The sequence below is a fragment of the Lemur catta genome, chromosome 2 (assembly GCF_020740605.2).
Source record: "Lemur catta isolate mLemCat1 chromosome 2, mLemCat1.pri, whole genome shotgun sequence".
Taxonomy (NCBI): domain Eukaryota; kingdom Metazoa; phylum Chordata; class Mammalia; order Primates; family Lemuridae; genus Lemur; species Lemur catta.
Genome location: NC_059129.1, coordinates 9,961,657 through 9,974,167, shown reverse-complemented (window position 1 = coordinate 9,974,167; position 12,511 = coordinate 9,961,657). Strand labels below are relative to the sequence as shown.

Below are 12,511 nucleotides of genomic sequence, written 5' to 3'. Positions count from 1 at the left end.
CCTGGCTTTTTTTTTTTTTAAATCAATTCTGACAATTTCTGCATTTTAATTGCTTATTTCACTAGTATGTATTGTAATTACTGACTCGGTTAAATTTGGGTTTACCATTATTTTCTATTCCCCCCCCCCCCCCCCCCCGCTTTTTTTTTTGTTAACCCGGTCTTTCTTGCCCTTAAAAAAAGGGCTATTGTATTCTAACAATTTTTCTTGTTTTTTAAAAAAACCCTACTTTGCTGTATTTTTTTAGTTGTTATTGTAAATGTGAATACACATCCTTCACTTTTCATAGGCTAATTCAACTTAATGTACCACTGCATAAAATCCCCACAGAAATGTGGGCAGACAATTTGGGGATTCCTTCTCTGGCTCTTTTCCTTTGGTTGCTCTCAACTCAGTCTTTGGTTTCCTAAGCTATAAAGATGATGTTTTTTTCCACCAGTAACCCTGCCACTTAGCTCGACCCCAGCGCCAGAGTAGCAGAAAGAGGGAACTCATCCACATAACCCCTCCTTTGAGTGTGGATCCCCCAGCAGAATGTGACTGTTTCCTCTTCAGTGACCTCATGTAGTTGCCTTTTGTATCATAACCACGATTTACAGCTGTTACCTGAGGGAAGATGGAGCCGCTAGGGCCTACTTAGCCACTAGTGGAATCAGAAGTCTGAGTAAATATATTAGAAAACCTCAGAATTCCTGGGGTTTGGTGCTCAGTGGCATATGAAGAGGTACTACAGATAGCTACTTTATTTGAATACCAAAAACCAATATAAAACTTGGCTCCCTCAGTCTATAAATGAACCTACAGACATTAAATACCAGGGATTCCAATCAGCTATCTTAGGTTAAAGTGGAAGATTTTTCTTTGTTGTTGCTGTCACCTAAATCAAGTAAGCGTATTAACCTACACACGAGAACCAGGCTTGGAAGGATGAGTGCTACCTTTTAATTTTCTTAAGAACTGCAGTTAAGCTCTTGGCAATTCACTCCACCTCTGTTTCCCTGTGAAGAGAATAGATGTCACTTCTGAAAGGACCCTGGGGGAGGACAGTTCAGTCCAGTACCATTTGTTTCAGTTCCTATTGCAAATGTTTAAACCTATTTTTGAAATTTGGCTTTTCCGTCACAGATGAGGGCCCTTGCTGAGTCTGGAGCTGAAGGAACATTTTACAGCTAGAAAAGTTACCTTGCTTCGGCACTAAGTGCATACAGAGAAGCGTGTATCGCTCAGAGAGGGCGTCCCCGGTAGGCCCCGAGGGTGCCATGCTGCGCGCTGCCCCTGGCGCTGAGCAGCTCTGCAGATGCTCACTCGGGCACTGTGGCGGGGCTGTGCGTGCTCCCGGTCGGGGGACCTGCTGCTTGCTGGGCAAAGTGCTGAGCCCTCGGCCTCGTGTTCTGTAAGTGTGGCATGAGCCGCTGCACGCACAGCCCCAGTAAGTCACCCATGGGATGCAGGAGCAGGGGACTGGCACAACTGTGCCGACGCTCCGGCTGTTTGCTGTGCGTAACAAGCAGTCCTGCTCAGATATGTTCCATCCTGTTGTCTACCTCCAGCACCTGTGGAGTGGCAGCAGGGCCACTCCTTGCATCATCCATGAGGCTGGGGTTCTTCCTTGAAAGCAAGTGCAGTTTTAAGCTTTGAAAACCTCTATAGAGACAAGGATATTAGGAAGACTGTTCAGAGTACTGACTGGGCACCCACCATGGGCCATATGCTTTTACAAGTGGGAACGCTACCTTTTCTCATCCCTTGGTACCCCTGTGGCTACTCCTCCTTTATCAGAGACACAGAGGACTCAGAGGAGAGCTAAGTGCCTTCCTTGAGGCCACATGGGCACCAGGTGGGCATACGTGTGGTGAAGCCAGGAGAATCTCAGGGCTGTTACTGACAAAGTGCCTTTGCTCAGCAGATGGGCCAGGTCTCTTGCAGGGGCTGCCTGCTGGGGGAGGAGGTGCTAAGGCCCAGAGAGAGATGAAGCGAGACACGGGGATTCGGGTGCTGCGCAGCCTCGAGTGTCAGCCAGGTGGAACAGTGTCAGTTTGCTGGCCTGACAACTGGTGGCTTTAGAAAAGAGGGACCTGTATGAAATATGTGCCCTGGTCACAATCACTTCTATCCCTAACGTGACTGATCCCCTTGCCCCAAAGGAGAAGTTAAAAGACAAACCCTGAACTTCTGAATAAGTGGTAGCTGTAGGTTACGCTGCTGCTGGAGGTTGTTTGGGATTCTTCATAATGAATGAAATTGTGATTTTAAATAACCAGGGAAAGTGCCAGGCTCCTAGCCATAATTTTTGTGTTCTCATTGAGGCAAGTCAGCCCTAGACAAGGGATCTGAGGACGGCACATCAAATCTAAGTCTTACAAACCACGACCACTGTCCTCTTACCTCTGGAAGGGGGGCCTGTGCACTGCGCGTCTGCTTGATGGCCTCCTCGTAGCGGGGAGGGTCTTTTGTCTTGGTGACTGGGCTGCCGAACAGAGAGTGCGGGACGACAAACTGTTGAGGCGGAGGGGGCGAACTCGGCTGTATCAAACGAAGGAGGGGTGCACGTTAGCTCCTCTTGGCAAGAAGCTTTCTCCTGCCCTGGCCAGACCCGGCTCTGCTGCCCTGCCCGCGGTGGCCAAAGCACGGAGCTTATGAGCAGATGCTTCGAAGCACCTGTGAGGCCGACAGCACCGTGAGCCGCCTCCGACAGGAGGGATCATCCTCACTGTGACAACAGCCAAGCTCCTGCCTAAGAGCCAGCACCACCGTATTTTCCACAATTTCATTCGTTAGTATTGGTGCCCGAAGCTGTAGGCTTTGGAATGAGTTTATACCCCAGTAAGCACTAATATTGCTACGCGGTCATCACAGGGTTACCTTGCTGGGAGTGTTTGGGCCGTTCTGCAGGGATGGAAGTGGGGCATTTCTGGGTTGAAGGACGCTGTTGGGGGTCTTGTTAATAAAGGGCTGCTGGACCGCGGGAGCAGCTTGTCTCTGATACGGAAGGACCGTATTTGATGATGCTGAGTTTGTGAAAACCTGTAAGGAATAAATATTTCTCCATCAGTTTGTCCTTCTGCTCTTCCTGATAAAGTAAAGTAAACCACGTTTTAGAGCAGGGGTGGGCAAACTTTCTCTGTAAAGGGCCACAGGAGTTTCCGGTTTGGTGGTGACCACTCACCTGTGTCACTGCAGCACGATGGCAGCCCTGGGCAGTATGTAAATAAGCAGGTGTGGCTGCGTGGCAGTACCACTGTATCTACAAAAGCAGGCTTAGGTTGCATCTGGCCCACACGCCATGGTTGGCATTACTCAGTAACTTGCCTCTGAGGGCAGTGCAGACAGCGCTTTGTGGGAACACAGTGTTTGCTCTTTATACTTTTCCTCTTAAATGACAGCTGGATTTCACCTACTCCTCACTAGGGTGATCTCATCTCTCTCATGCCTTTACTGGTCATGGTTAAGCCAGTAATCCCACCTCCACTTCCAACCTTGCTCCCAAGTGCCAAAGCCACGTTTGCGTCGTCTTCCTGGACATCTCAAATTGAACACGGTCCAAACTGAACTTTCCCCTTTCCTCCTGCTGCCCCTAGCCTCTGAGGGGAAGTAATTCTTGGTTCTGCGTTTGTGTTTTTGCTCCTGTAAATGGAACCATCAGTCACCTCTGCGTTCTCCCCTCAGTACACACACGTCTCGGAAACGCCTCTGTTCTCTGCGGTCCCCATCCAGGTGCTCACCAGCCATCCCCGGGACTCTGCCGCAGCCTCCCAGCCCAGCCTCCCCACTGACCCGCCGCTACAGTTACATTCTTACAGCACGGACCCCATCAAGCCCCAGCCGCACTCACTGGCTCTCCTACCTCTGGGGTAAAACCCTAATCTTTGGCTGGCACGGGAAGCTTCTTCTTACCTGGTCTCTTTTCCACCCTGCCTAAAACCTTACCCATGCTGTGGCTGCGGTCAATTTTCTAGTTTCATGAAAATTTCTTTAAATACATGCAAGACCCCATTTAAAACCTGCCCTCTTCTGAGAAGCTGCCTTCAGGGCTATCCGGAAGAGGTGAGAATTTCTTCCTGGGACTCCAAAATGTTCTGTTTAGAACCCTCATCAAGAGTCCCACACGTTTTTAGGTCCTTTTACAAATATGGCCATACTGCTGACATTGTACCTGCATGTGACAGAACTTGGTCTGCTCCTAAAAATATTTAATATACTTTATATCACTAATATTCAAAAAACCTCTCCCTGATATTATTATAAACATAACTATTTCTTAAGCGTGAAAAGTACATGTGTATGTACTCCAAACCATAAATCATCTCTGGGTGATGACTTCTATAAATACGCTCTTGTTTGCAGAAGATGAATTTCCTTGCATTTTGTGAAAAATTACTTCCTTCAAACTAGAAGTAATGATTTCTAATTCTAGTATTTTGAGGCTTCATGAAAAACCCTTCAGTTATCCCCTCATACATCATTTTTCTCTTTCCTCCCGCAAACAAAACTGTCTTTGCACTTGAACATTTACTAAGCTTACAACTATACTAAAGTGATATTTTGACCTTTCCCAAACTCAGTAACGCGTAAGTCCCCTCTCACTGCACTTCTCGGGGATTCGGAAACAGCGTGGGTGTTGGTGGGACTGCTGCCGTCTGTCCTTACGGCTGCTTCAGCCCAGACGGTTCACACGGCCCTAAGGCAGATCCACAGGTACCTCAGTATCTAGGTTCTCTTACGTTAAAGATTAAAACTCTGAGATTAACACTTTTCAAGGTTTAAAATAGTAAGACCTGTGTCTGAGGCCAGAAGACTTGTTGGCACAGAGAAGTGTACACAGCTCCACCTACTGGATAAGAGAGAATTTTGGTAACTTTGGGGAGATTTAACATTGGGATTTTTTGGGGGAGGAGGACCCTTTGTGAGGACGCTGAGTCCTGGATCAACACCCTCACTGTAAAGATGAGGTGACTGAACTGAGGGGAAATAAGTGAACTTCCTCCGAGGCCAAACACCTAGGAAGTGGTGAGCCGGCATTGGTAAGACCTTCTGGCTCTTAATCTGCAAGATGGCAAACTTAAAAATGTGTATCAAGACCTTACTCAAAGATTGTAGAAGTATCTTTTTCATCTTCAAATATCAATTCCTAGGGAAGAGCACATTTTTCCCCCACAATATGTTTAATTTGAAAAGAAATTTATTTTAAAACTCAGTAAATTCAATATATGAGGACAAAAAAAACCCAAAAAACTTTTGGAACTTGAAAAAGCAGTTAGCAGTTCAAGCGAGCTATCTTTCAGTAGTCAAGTGCCCCTTCTCCGCCCCAAATAGCTGGATAATCTGCAGCCGGATGGCATCTAAGCTGACGCTCGCTCTGGGGGAGACGTCTCAGAAAAGGATAAACGCGCTCCCCGAGGACCAGGCGTCCAGGAAGGCGCTGGTTGAGTGGACGGCTGGATGACGGTTACCCCAGCCACGTCTGCCCCTCGTTAGCGTCCACGCACCTTTCTGACTTGCTGAGGCTGACTGAGGACGTGCTGTGTGAAGGTGTCCTGCTTCTGAGGTGCGGTCGCGGCCAGGCCTGAGGAGGCCAGGCCTGAGGACAAGGCGGCGGCGGGCACTTGTGCAGCGGTTGCTATCTGAGGCGGAGTCTGGATTCCTGCTTGTGGTGGAGTCTAGGAGGAGAATTTAAAGCAACCAATTTAATTGTCAGCATCAAAGCGTCAAGAGTTTAGATGTGAACCAACGGTTCACTTAGGGATCGTATGTAAAGTGAAATAAGACAAGGTATGCAGGCACACATTTCAGTTCATCTGTACATAAATCTGAACCATAACAATTCTAACCAGAGAAACACCAGACCAGTTACTTTCATGCTCTTATTAAGTGGCTAAGATTTTCATTTGAAAATTTTGAGAAAACAGGAAACAAATAATAAGAACCTACAGCAGCTCTACACATATGAAATCAGGTATTGTTAAACTTTTAATAGCAACAAAGATATCTGTGACATCTAACTGTCCGAACTCCTGCTTTTAAGCTGTATGTGCACTCTCTGGGGACAGCCAGCAATGTCCCAGGGCACACGTAGGCCCAAGTTTAAAACAGTTCTTGTTCCTACAACAGCAATGGAAGATTTGGCCAAAAAAAAAAAAAAATTGTTTTTAAGATGTATTACAGAGTAGACTTTCAATTTCACAGAGACCCTAAAAGTAAAATAGGGGAATTAAAATGTTTCATATATGCTAAACAGCCTCGGGACCATGCTTCCTAACCCCAGGGGTACAAGGTTATTCCTCTCTGCTGTTTCAGGTGTTTGGGTACTCAAGGTTGAGAAGCACTGGCCCGAATGGTTTCTTGTTTACTCGTGGTCTGCATTTGGTTAAAACCCACCAAAAGCACGTTACGTGAAAACAACTTAAGGCAAACACATAGGTTATGTAGGCCCAAAAGGGAATTTCATCCTCATCAGTGTTTTAGCCTCTCTTTCAATAACATCCTCACTCTTAAATTTGCAGTCACATTTTCCTTAGTTTCTTCGTGTTAGCAGTGCCTTTCAAGAACTCAATTTGGGAGGCAGAATATAAGGCTGAGTCTGAGAGGGAAAGCTCTGGCATCAGAAGACCTAGGTTTAAATGCCAGCTCTGTCACTGGGCAAGTTACCGAGCTCCCCTTCCAGGCCTCAGTGTCCCTACTAGAGCTGGGCTGTGGCACTTGCACCTTCTGGGGGAAGGGAGGATGACATGCAGCCAGCCATTTGAAGTGCCGATGCTGTGCCCTGCATGTGGACAGAGTGCACAGCAGCAGCTGTTACTATAAGGATAATGTCACTGGAATGCAGGACATGTCTCTACATGTGATGCTATGTTCATTAAAGGGAAAGGCTAACAGATAGAAAAAACACCTCCTGTTTGTGTTTACTATATAAAAACAGCGCTGGCTATTTACATTTTTTAATAACCCTCACACACACGCATGAGTTTCCTGCAACGGTGAAGCCTGCTGTGGATGCGTTTATGAAAAAGCTCAGGTACGTCCGCCTCAGCAGTCTCCCTCCTACGTGTGCTGTAAGGCAAAGTGGTTAGAAGACACTCCACACCTGGAGCTTGAGGCTGCCTACTGGGAGTTGCACTGAGGTGACATTCGAGCCCTGGATGGACACCGGGAGCAGCAGCTGAGCAGTTTGTGTGGTCAGTAAAGCCTGGGGCTGAGCGACAACGGCAGGTGGTGGCTGTCCCTGGGAACTCACGTAAAACTGCGAGACGACGCTTTGCTGCTCCGCCTGGGCCACGGGGACCTCTTGCTTGATAACTACAGCCTTTTTGGCAACAAAGGTCTGGCCACCTGTGGAGACAGGCTGGGCCACAGGGTGGCTGGCTCCCGGGACAGGCTGCCGGGAGCTGGAGCAGTCAGGGAGCGAGGTCTCGTCTTTGACGCAGGAGCCGACGCTGCCGTGTTTCTGATCTGCCTGGCTGACGGAGTGAGCTGGGGCGCTGGGCTGGGGTTCCAGCGGCCGTTGCTGCTGCCCTCGTTTCTCAACCTCCAGCTGCATTTTCAGGACTTCCACAAGCTTCTGCTCTTGTTCCAGTTTCCTCTTTAGCTCCTCGATCTGCTTCTCCTTCTCCTGGAGCTTGCGGTCCTTCTCAGCGGCGTCCAGTTCCAGGTTGGACAGGGTGCTGCTGGTGGGGCTCAGGCTGTCCTCGTTGTTTGCCACCCTCAGAGGAGAGGAACACAGGAACTGTGAGGGAGACATCATGGTCATGATCTCGGTGAAAGTGTCCGCCATGCTCGTGTCATCGGTGCTGAGGCTGGACTGTTCAGAGGGAGACGGGGAGATTGGCAGAGGGGAGTGAGCGTTTTCCACCCGGGCAACGTTGCTGCTGCCGGCAGATGGCAGTTCCGCCTTGAAAGTGGAGACTGAGCTAGTCACGGCGTTATGTAGTGTTGTAACCGGCAATGCCATGGTCACTTCTGGGTTATTGGTGACGATGGCTGACGATGACACTGCTACGATGCTGCCAGCGGCCAGGCTGCTGCTGTTCACTTCCTGGTAGGGTTTCAGGCGTTCGATGAGGTCTGGTTTGGTGCCCGATACCGGCAGACCCCTTAACTTCAGTTCTGTTTTCAGTTCTGATACCTGGAGGTACAAACAAAGCAGATCTCTTGGTATCAGGACTTTCTGACAACTCTGTGGTGCACTTTAGTGATGGGAAAGGAACCCACGTCTGCCAGACAACTCCATGCTACTGCAAATCTGAAAGTGGGACCGTTTTTCTTTTGACAAAACACATACACTACACACCTGAAGCACTGGGAAGGCCAGTGATAACGTAAGGGGTTTTGAGAGGGCAACTCCTCTTTTATGACAATGAAAAGATATACTGCCAGGAATGATGATGATGATAACAGTACATTTACTGATTGGCTCCTGTGTGCAAGACACTGTTGGAAGCGCTTTACTCTTTCTACCAGCCTTCCCATGACCCCATGGGTGTCAGTATTACTCTTCTTCCCATTTTACAGATGAGGAGAGCAAGGCAGACAGGTGGAAGCACTCGTCCAAACTCCCACAGACAACAGAAGGCTGAGCTGGGACAGAAACCTAGGAAGGGTGGCCCTGGAGCTCACGTTCTTAACTGTTACATTTTCCTGCTTCTCCCAAACTTGGGATTGAGCAGGGAAGAAAAAAACCACAGCTTCTGGAATCCAACAGAACTGGGAAGGTGTCCGCACAAGGTACATGCTCAGTAAATAGAGAGTAGTTATTGGTCATTTAAAAAGAAAGTTAACGGAAGTAAAAAGAAAGTACCTCTATAAAGATCATCCCATTATTGGGAAAGTTGAACATCTACTGAAAACCACTGACATCTGGTAGACAAATCTGGCACAGCGTTTATGTGTCTGTGGTATTTATGGGTGAATAAGCTGTACTGGGAGTTATCACCTTTAAGTCATCCAAGCTAGAAGGCAGAGGCCCCGGCTTTCTCACAGGAGCAGGTGTACTCTGTCTTGCTGTGGTAGGTGTGGTATTGTTCAAAGCTGAATTCCCACTGTTGTTATTTTTGTCACTGAGTGGCCTTCAAAAGAAAAAGAAAATTAGAGTTTATAATAAAATAATTTCTAGATTTGACATTGCTTCTATTAATGATTTGACTAACTTATAAAGAGAAAAATACCATGGTTATGGATTGGAAGACTCAATATTGCAAAGATGCCAACTAAATCAGATCCCAGTAAAATCCCTGCAGGTTTTGCTTGTTTGGTGGAAATTTAGAAGGCAACCCTAAGCTTTATGGACATGCAAAGGACCAAGAATGGCCACGGCATTCTTGAAGAAGAAAAGCAAGGCTGGGAGAGTCACACCACCAGGTATCAATGTATACCACAAAGCCAGCTGTTCACGCGGTGCGGAGCCGAGGCAAGGACGGAACAGACAAGTGGGCGAGAATGGAGAATCGCGCACGTGGGCCCTTATGTTATCAGAGAGATGATGCCGCAGTGCAGTGGGGAAAGAGTGGTCCTTCCAGTGAGCAGGGCTGGGCCCAAGTGGATATTCACACAGAAAATACAGCTCTTGATCAACTCCTACGTTGCATCATTCTCTAAAATCTAAATGTGAATTATGAAAGTAATGAAGCTTTTAGAGGAAAACTTAGGATAATATCTTCATGGCCTTTGCATAGGCAAAGATTCCTTAAACAGGACATAAAAAGCGCCAAGTAATAGGGGGACCCCTTTAAGATGGTGAAAAGTCAAGCCACAGAACAGGACAGGGTATCTGTCATACGTATTTCCGACAAAGGCCTCATCTAGAATATTACAAGTTAGTAAGAAAAAGAAAACCCAATGGAAAAATGGGTTTTCCCATTTTTGGATACATGTATCACCAGAAAGTATATACAAATGGTCAATAATTATGTGAACAAGGGCTTAACCTCACTAGGTATGAGGAAAATAAAAATGCAAATCATGACAAAACAGCCTTGCACACCCAGCAGAATTGCTCTGATGAGTAAGACTGATGATACCAAGTATGCAGGACAACCAGAATGCTCAAACACTGCTGGCAGAAGCATGAATTGGTGCATCCACTTTGGAAAACTGTTTAATATATTAAAGAAAAACATCTGTCTATCCTATGATCCAGCATTTCCATTCCTAGATAGACATGTGACAGAAAGACACATGTATGTGTAACAAAATATACAGACTAGAAGATTCATCATGGCATTATTCATAATGGCCCCAACTGGAAGCAACCCACCTGTCTGTTGAGAGTATGACGGACGGATACATTATGGTATAGTCACACATGGAACATTAAACAGAAATGAAAATTAGCTACTGCTATGTGCACCAATAAAGATGCACATGACAAACAATATTCTGAAAAAAAGGCCAGATACTAACGTGTACTGTTAGATTACATTTATATGAAGTTCACAAATAGGCAAAACTCATCTATGGGGATGGAAGTCAGGATAGTCACTAAGAAGGGACCTAAAGGGGGCTTTGGGGACACTGATAATGTTCCATTTCTTGGTTTGGATGGTGGGTAGAGGGGTGTATTTACTTTGGCATCAATTTTCACTTACAATTTATAGACTTCTCTGTATGTAAGTTATTCTTCCATTTAAAAAATTTATGTAAAAGAAACTGGTGCATCAGTTGTCAGATTCTAAAATTAGGTGCTTTGCACTAACTGCCCCAAGCCCCTTTCCATGTCAAAGCCAGATCCCTCCTTAACGTCTTCCAACTGTGACACTCTTGGCTTCCTTTTCTGATGGTTGATACCTATTAAAGGTACACGCGACGGTTGACACTATAGCCAATCCCACTGCAGCCTCAGGCTTCATTGTCACATAAAGCTTTGGTGCTGAAGCCAAAGAGACTTGGAATTCCACCTCCTGAAATAGGGATCTGAGGTGACAATGCTTTTGGGTGACAGCCAGTTGGATGAGCTTTCTCCAAGGAGGTTCAAGAAGCCTGGGGTGGAAGCCAATGCTGGCTCTGTCAACAGCTCACTCTTCTTTTTTTTTTTTGAGACAGAGTCTCACTTTGTTGCCCAGGCTGGAGTGCCGTGGCATCATTGTAGCTCACTGTAGCCTCAAACTCCTGGGCTCAAATGATCCTCCTGCCTCAGCCTCCCGAGTAGCTGAGACTACAGGCGCACACCACCACACATGGCTAGTTTTTTCTATTTTTGGAGAGACGAGGTCTCTCTCTTGCTCAGGCTGGTCTCCACCTGAGCTGAAGCAATCCTCTTGCCTCAGCCTCCCAGAGTGTTAGGATTATAGGCGTGAGCCACAGCACCTGGCCAGTGGTTAACTCTTGACATTCATCTTGAGGTCTTTTTAACCTGCCTGAATTCTGTTGAAATTAAACATAGTTTTTGAGATGAAGTTTCTTGAAATTTGGATGAAATGACAAATATTGTATGTATCATTAATCTCCTTTCTAAAAATTCAACTTTGAAATCTCACGTTAGAGTTGTAAAAATATTTTCTTTAAATCAATGTTTCTCAACCTAATTTTCATTCATTATTATCCCCCCAAGGAGGCTTTCAGACATTTTTCTCCAGATCGCCCTCCCCCTGAAGTATCAACACCACAGATGCACTGTATGTGTCTATGTATCGTATACACGTGTGTGCTTTATTACATAAAACAGTAGTATCTCTCTTGAACCACCTTTTGGTCCCTTGTGAGTAATATCATCCCGTTGAGAATGCACAATTTAAAGTAATTGTTCTATTCATGCAATCTTTTTGTTTGAGATTCTGCAATACTCTATGATTAACAGTTTGGTGTTTAATTCAATCTTTAACAAATAGGTTAATCTATTTTTGTCTTAAATCAATGGAGAGTAAGTGGGGGGTGGCTGCTGAATGTGATCACTGTGCAGATGACAGACCTGAAGTTCGGAGGGATGACGTGGCCTTTCAGTGAGTGCATGGACGAACTGGGTTTGCCTAGAGCCTCGTCTCCTGGCTTTGGCTCCTTCCGTGGTATCAAAGCACTGCACCATACAGATAAAATCCCACTGCTATAGACACTGTAGGACTTTCAGTTTCCTGGAATTTTGGTAAAGCTAAACAATGTGTTAGAAAACAAGGTCTCCATTTTTAGGATCTGGAAATCAAACAGGACTTATGGTCAGTCTTTGTGTGGTGAAACAATACTCAAAAGTGAGTGTTTAGTTCCTGGATCTTTTTGTGTGGTATTTCCCTTGGGTGGGCTTGGTTATCATAGCGGTGGGAATGTGTGAGGAGCAGAGTGGCATTGAGGCCTTAGTGGAAAGACAAATTGGTAAGAGTTCGGCTGCTGCACACCTCAGGTGTATTCTTCCCATCTACGAGGCTGGCCCACACAGCCAAGTTCTTCCACTACAAAAAAAGACTTTCACAGATGGATAGCGCGGAAAATCCTTTTACGGGATTTTCAGTTGCACAGTTTCCTCATCTGGGAATGGGGTCAACAGCAGCAATTCTCCCTAGACTTACGGTGAGGATGGTGTGAGGTGTTGGGC

The 12,511-nt window shown here is 46.3% G+C and overlaps 1 protein-coding gene across 5 annotated transcripts in view; it reads right to left on the bottom strand.

The window, feature by feature from the left end:
- The window catches only part of MRTFB (myocardin related transcription factor B), a 163,989-nt gene that overhangs the window by 11,127 nt on the left and 140,351 nt on the right, over positions 1-12,511 (bottom strand). For 4 of the 5 annotated variants that reach the window (XR_006733364.1, XM_045542632.1, XM_045542635.1 and 1 more), the window contains 5 exons: positions 8,927-9,059; positions 7,082-8,119; positions 5,487-5,657; positions 2,863-3,024; positions 2,386-2,523 (listed from right to left, as the gene is read on the bottom strand). Coding sequence is in view for 4 of the 5 variants with exons in the window: in XM_045542632.1 (XP_045398588.1) it covers positions 2,386-2,523; positions 2,863-3,024; positions 5,487-5,657; positions 7,082-8,119; positions 8,927-9,059 (1,642 nt within the window). In the remaining variant the exon portion in view is untranslated. The remainder of the gene's footprint in view (positions 1-2,385; positions 2,524-2,862; positions 3,025-5,486; positions 5,658-7,081; positions 8,120-8,926; positions 9,060-12,511) is intronic. The other variant, XM_045542634.1, reaches the window with a different exon arrangement.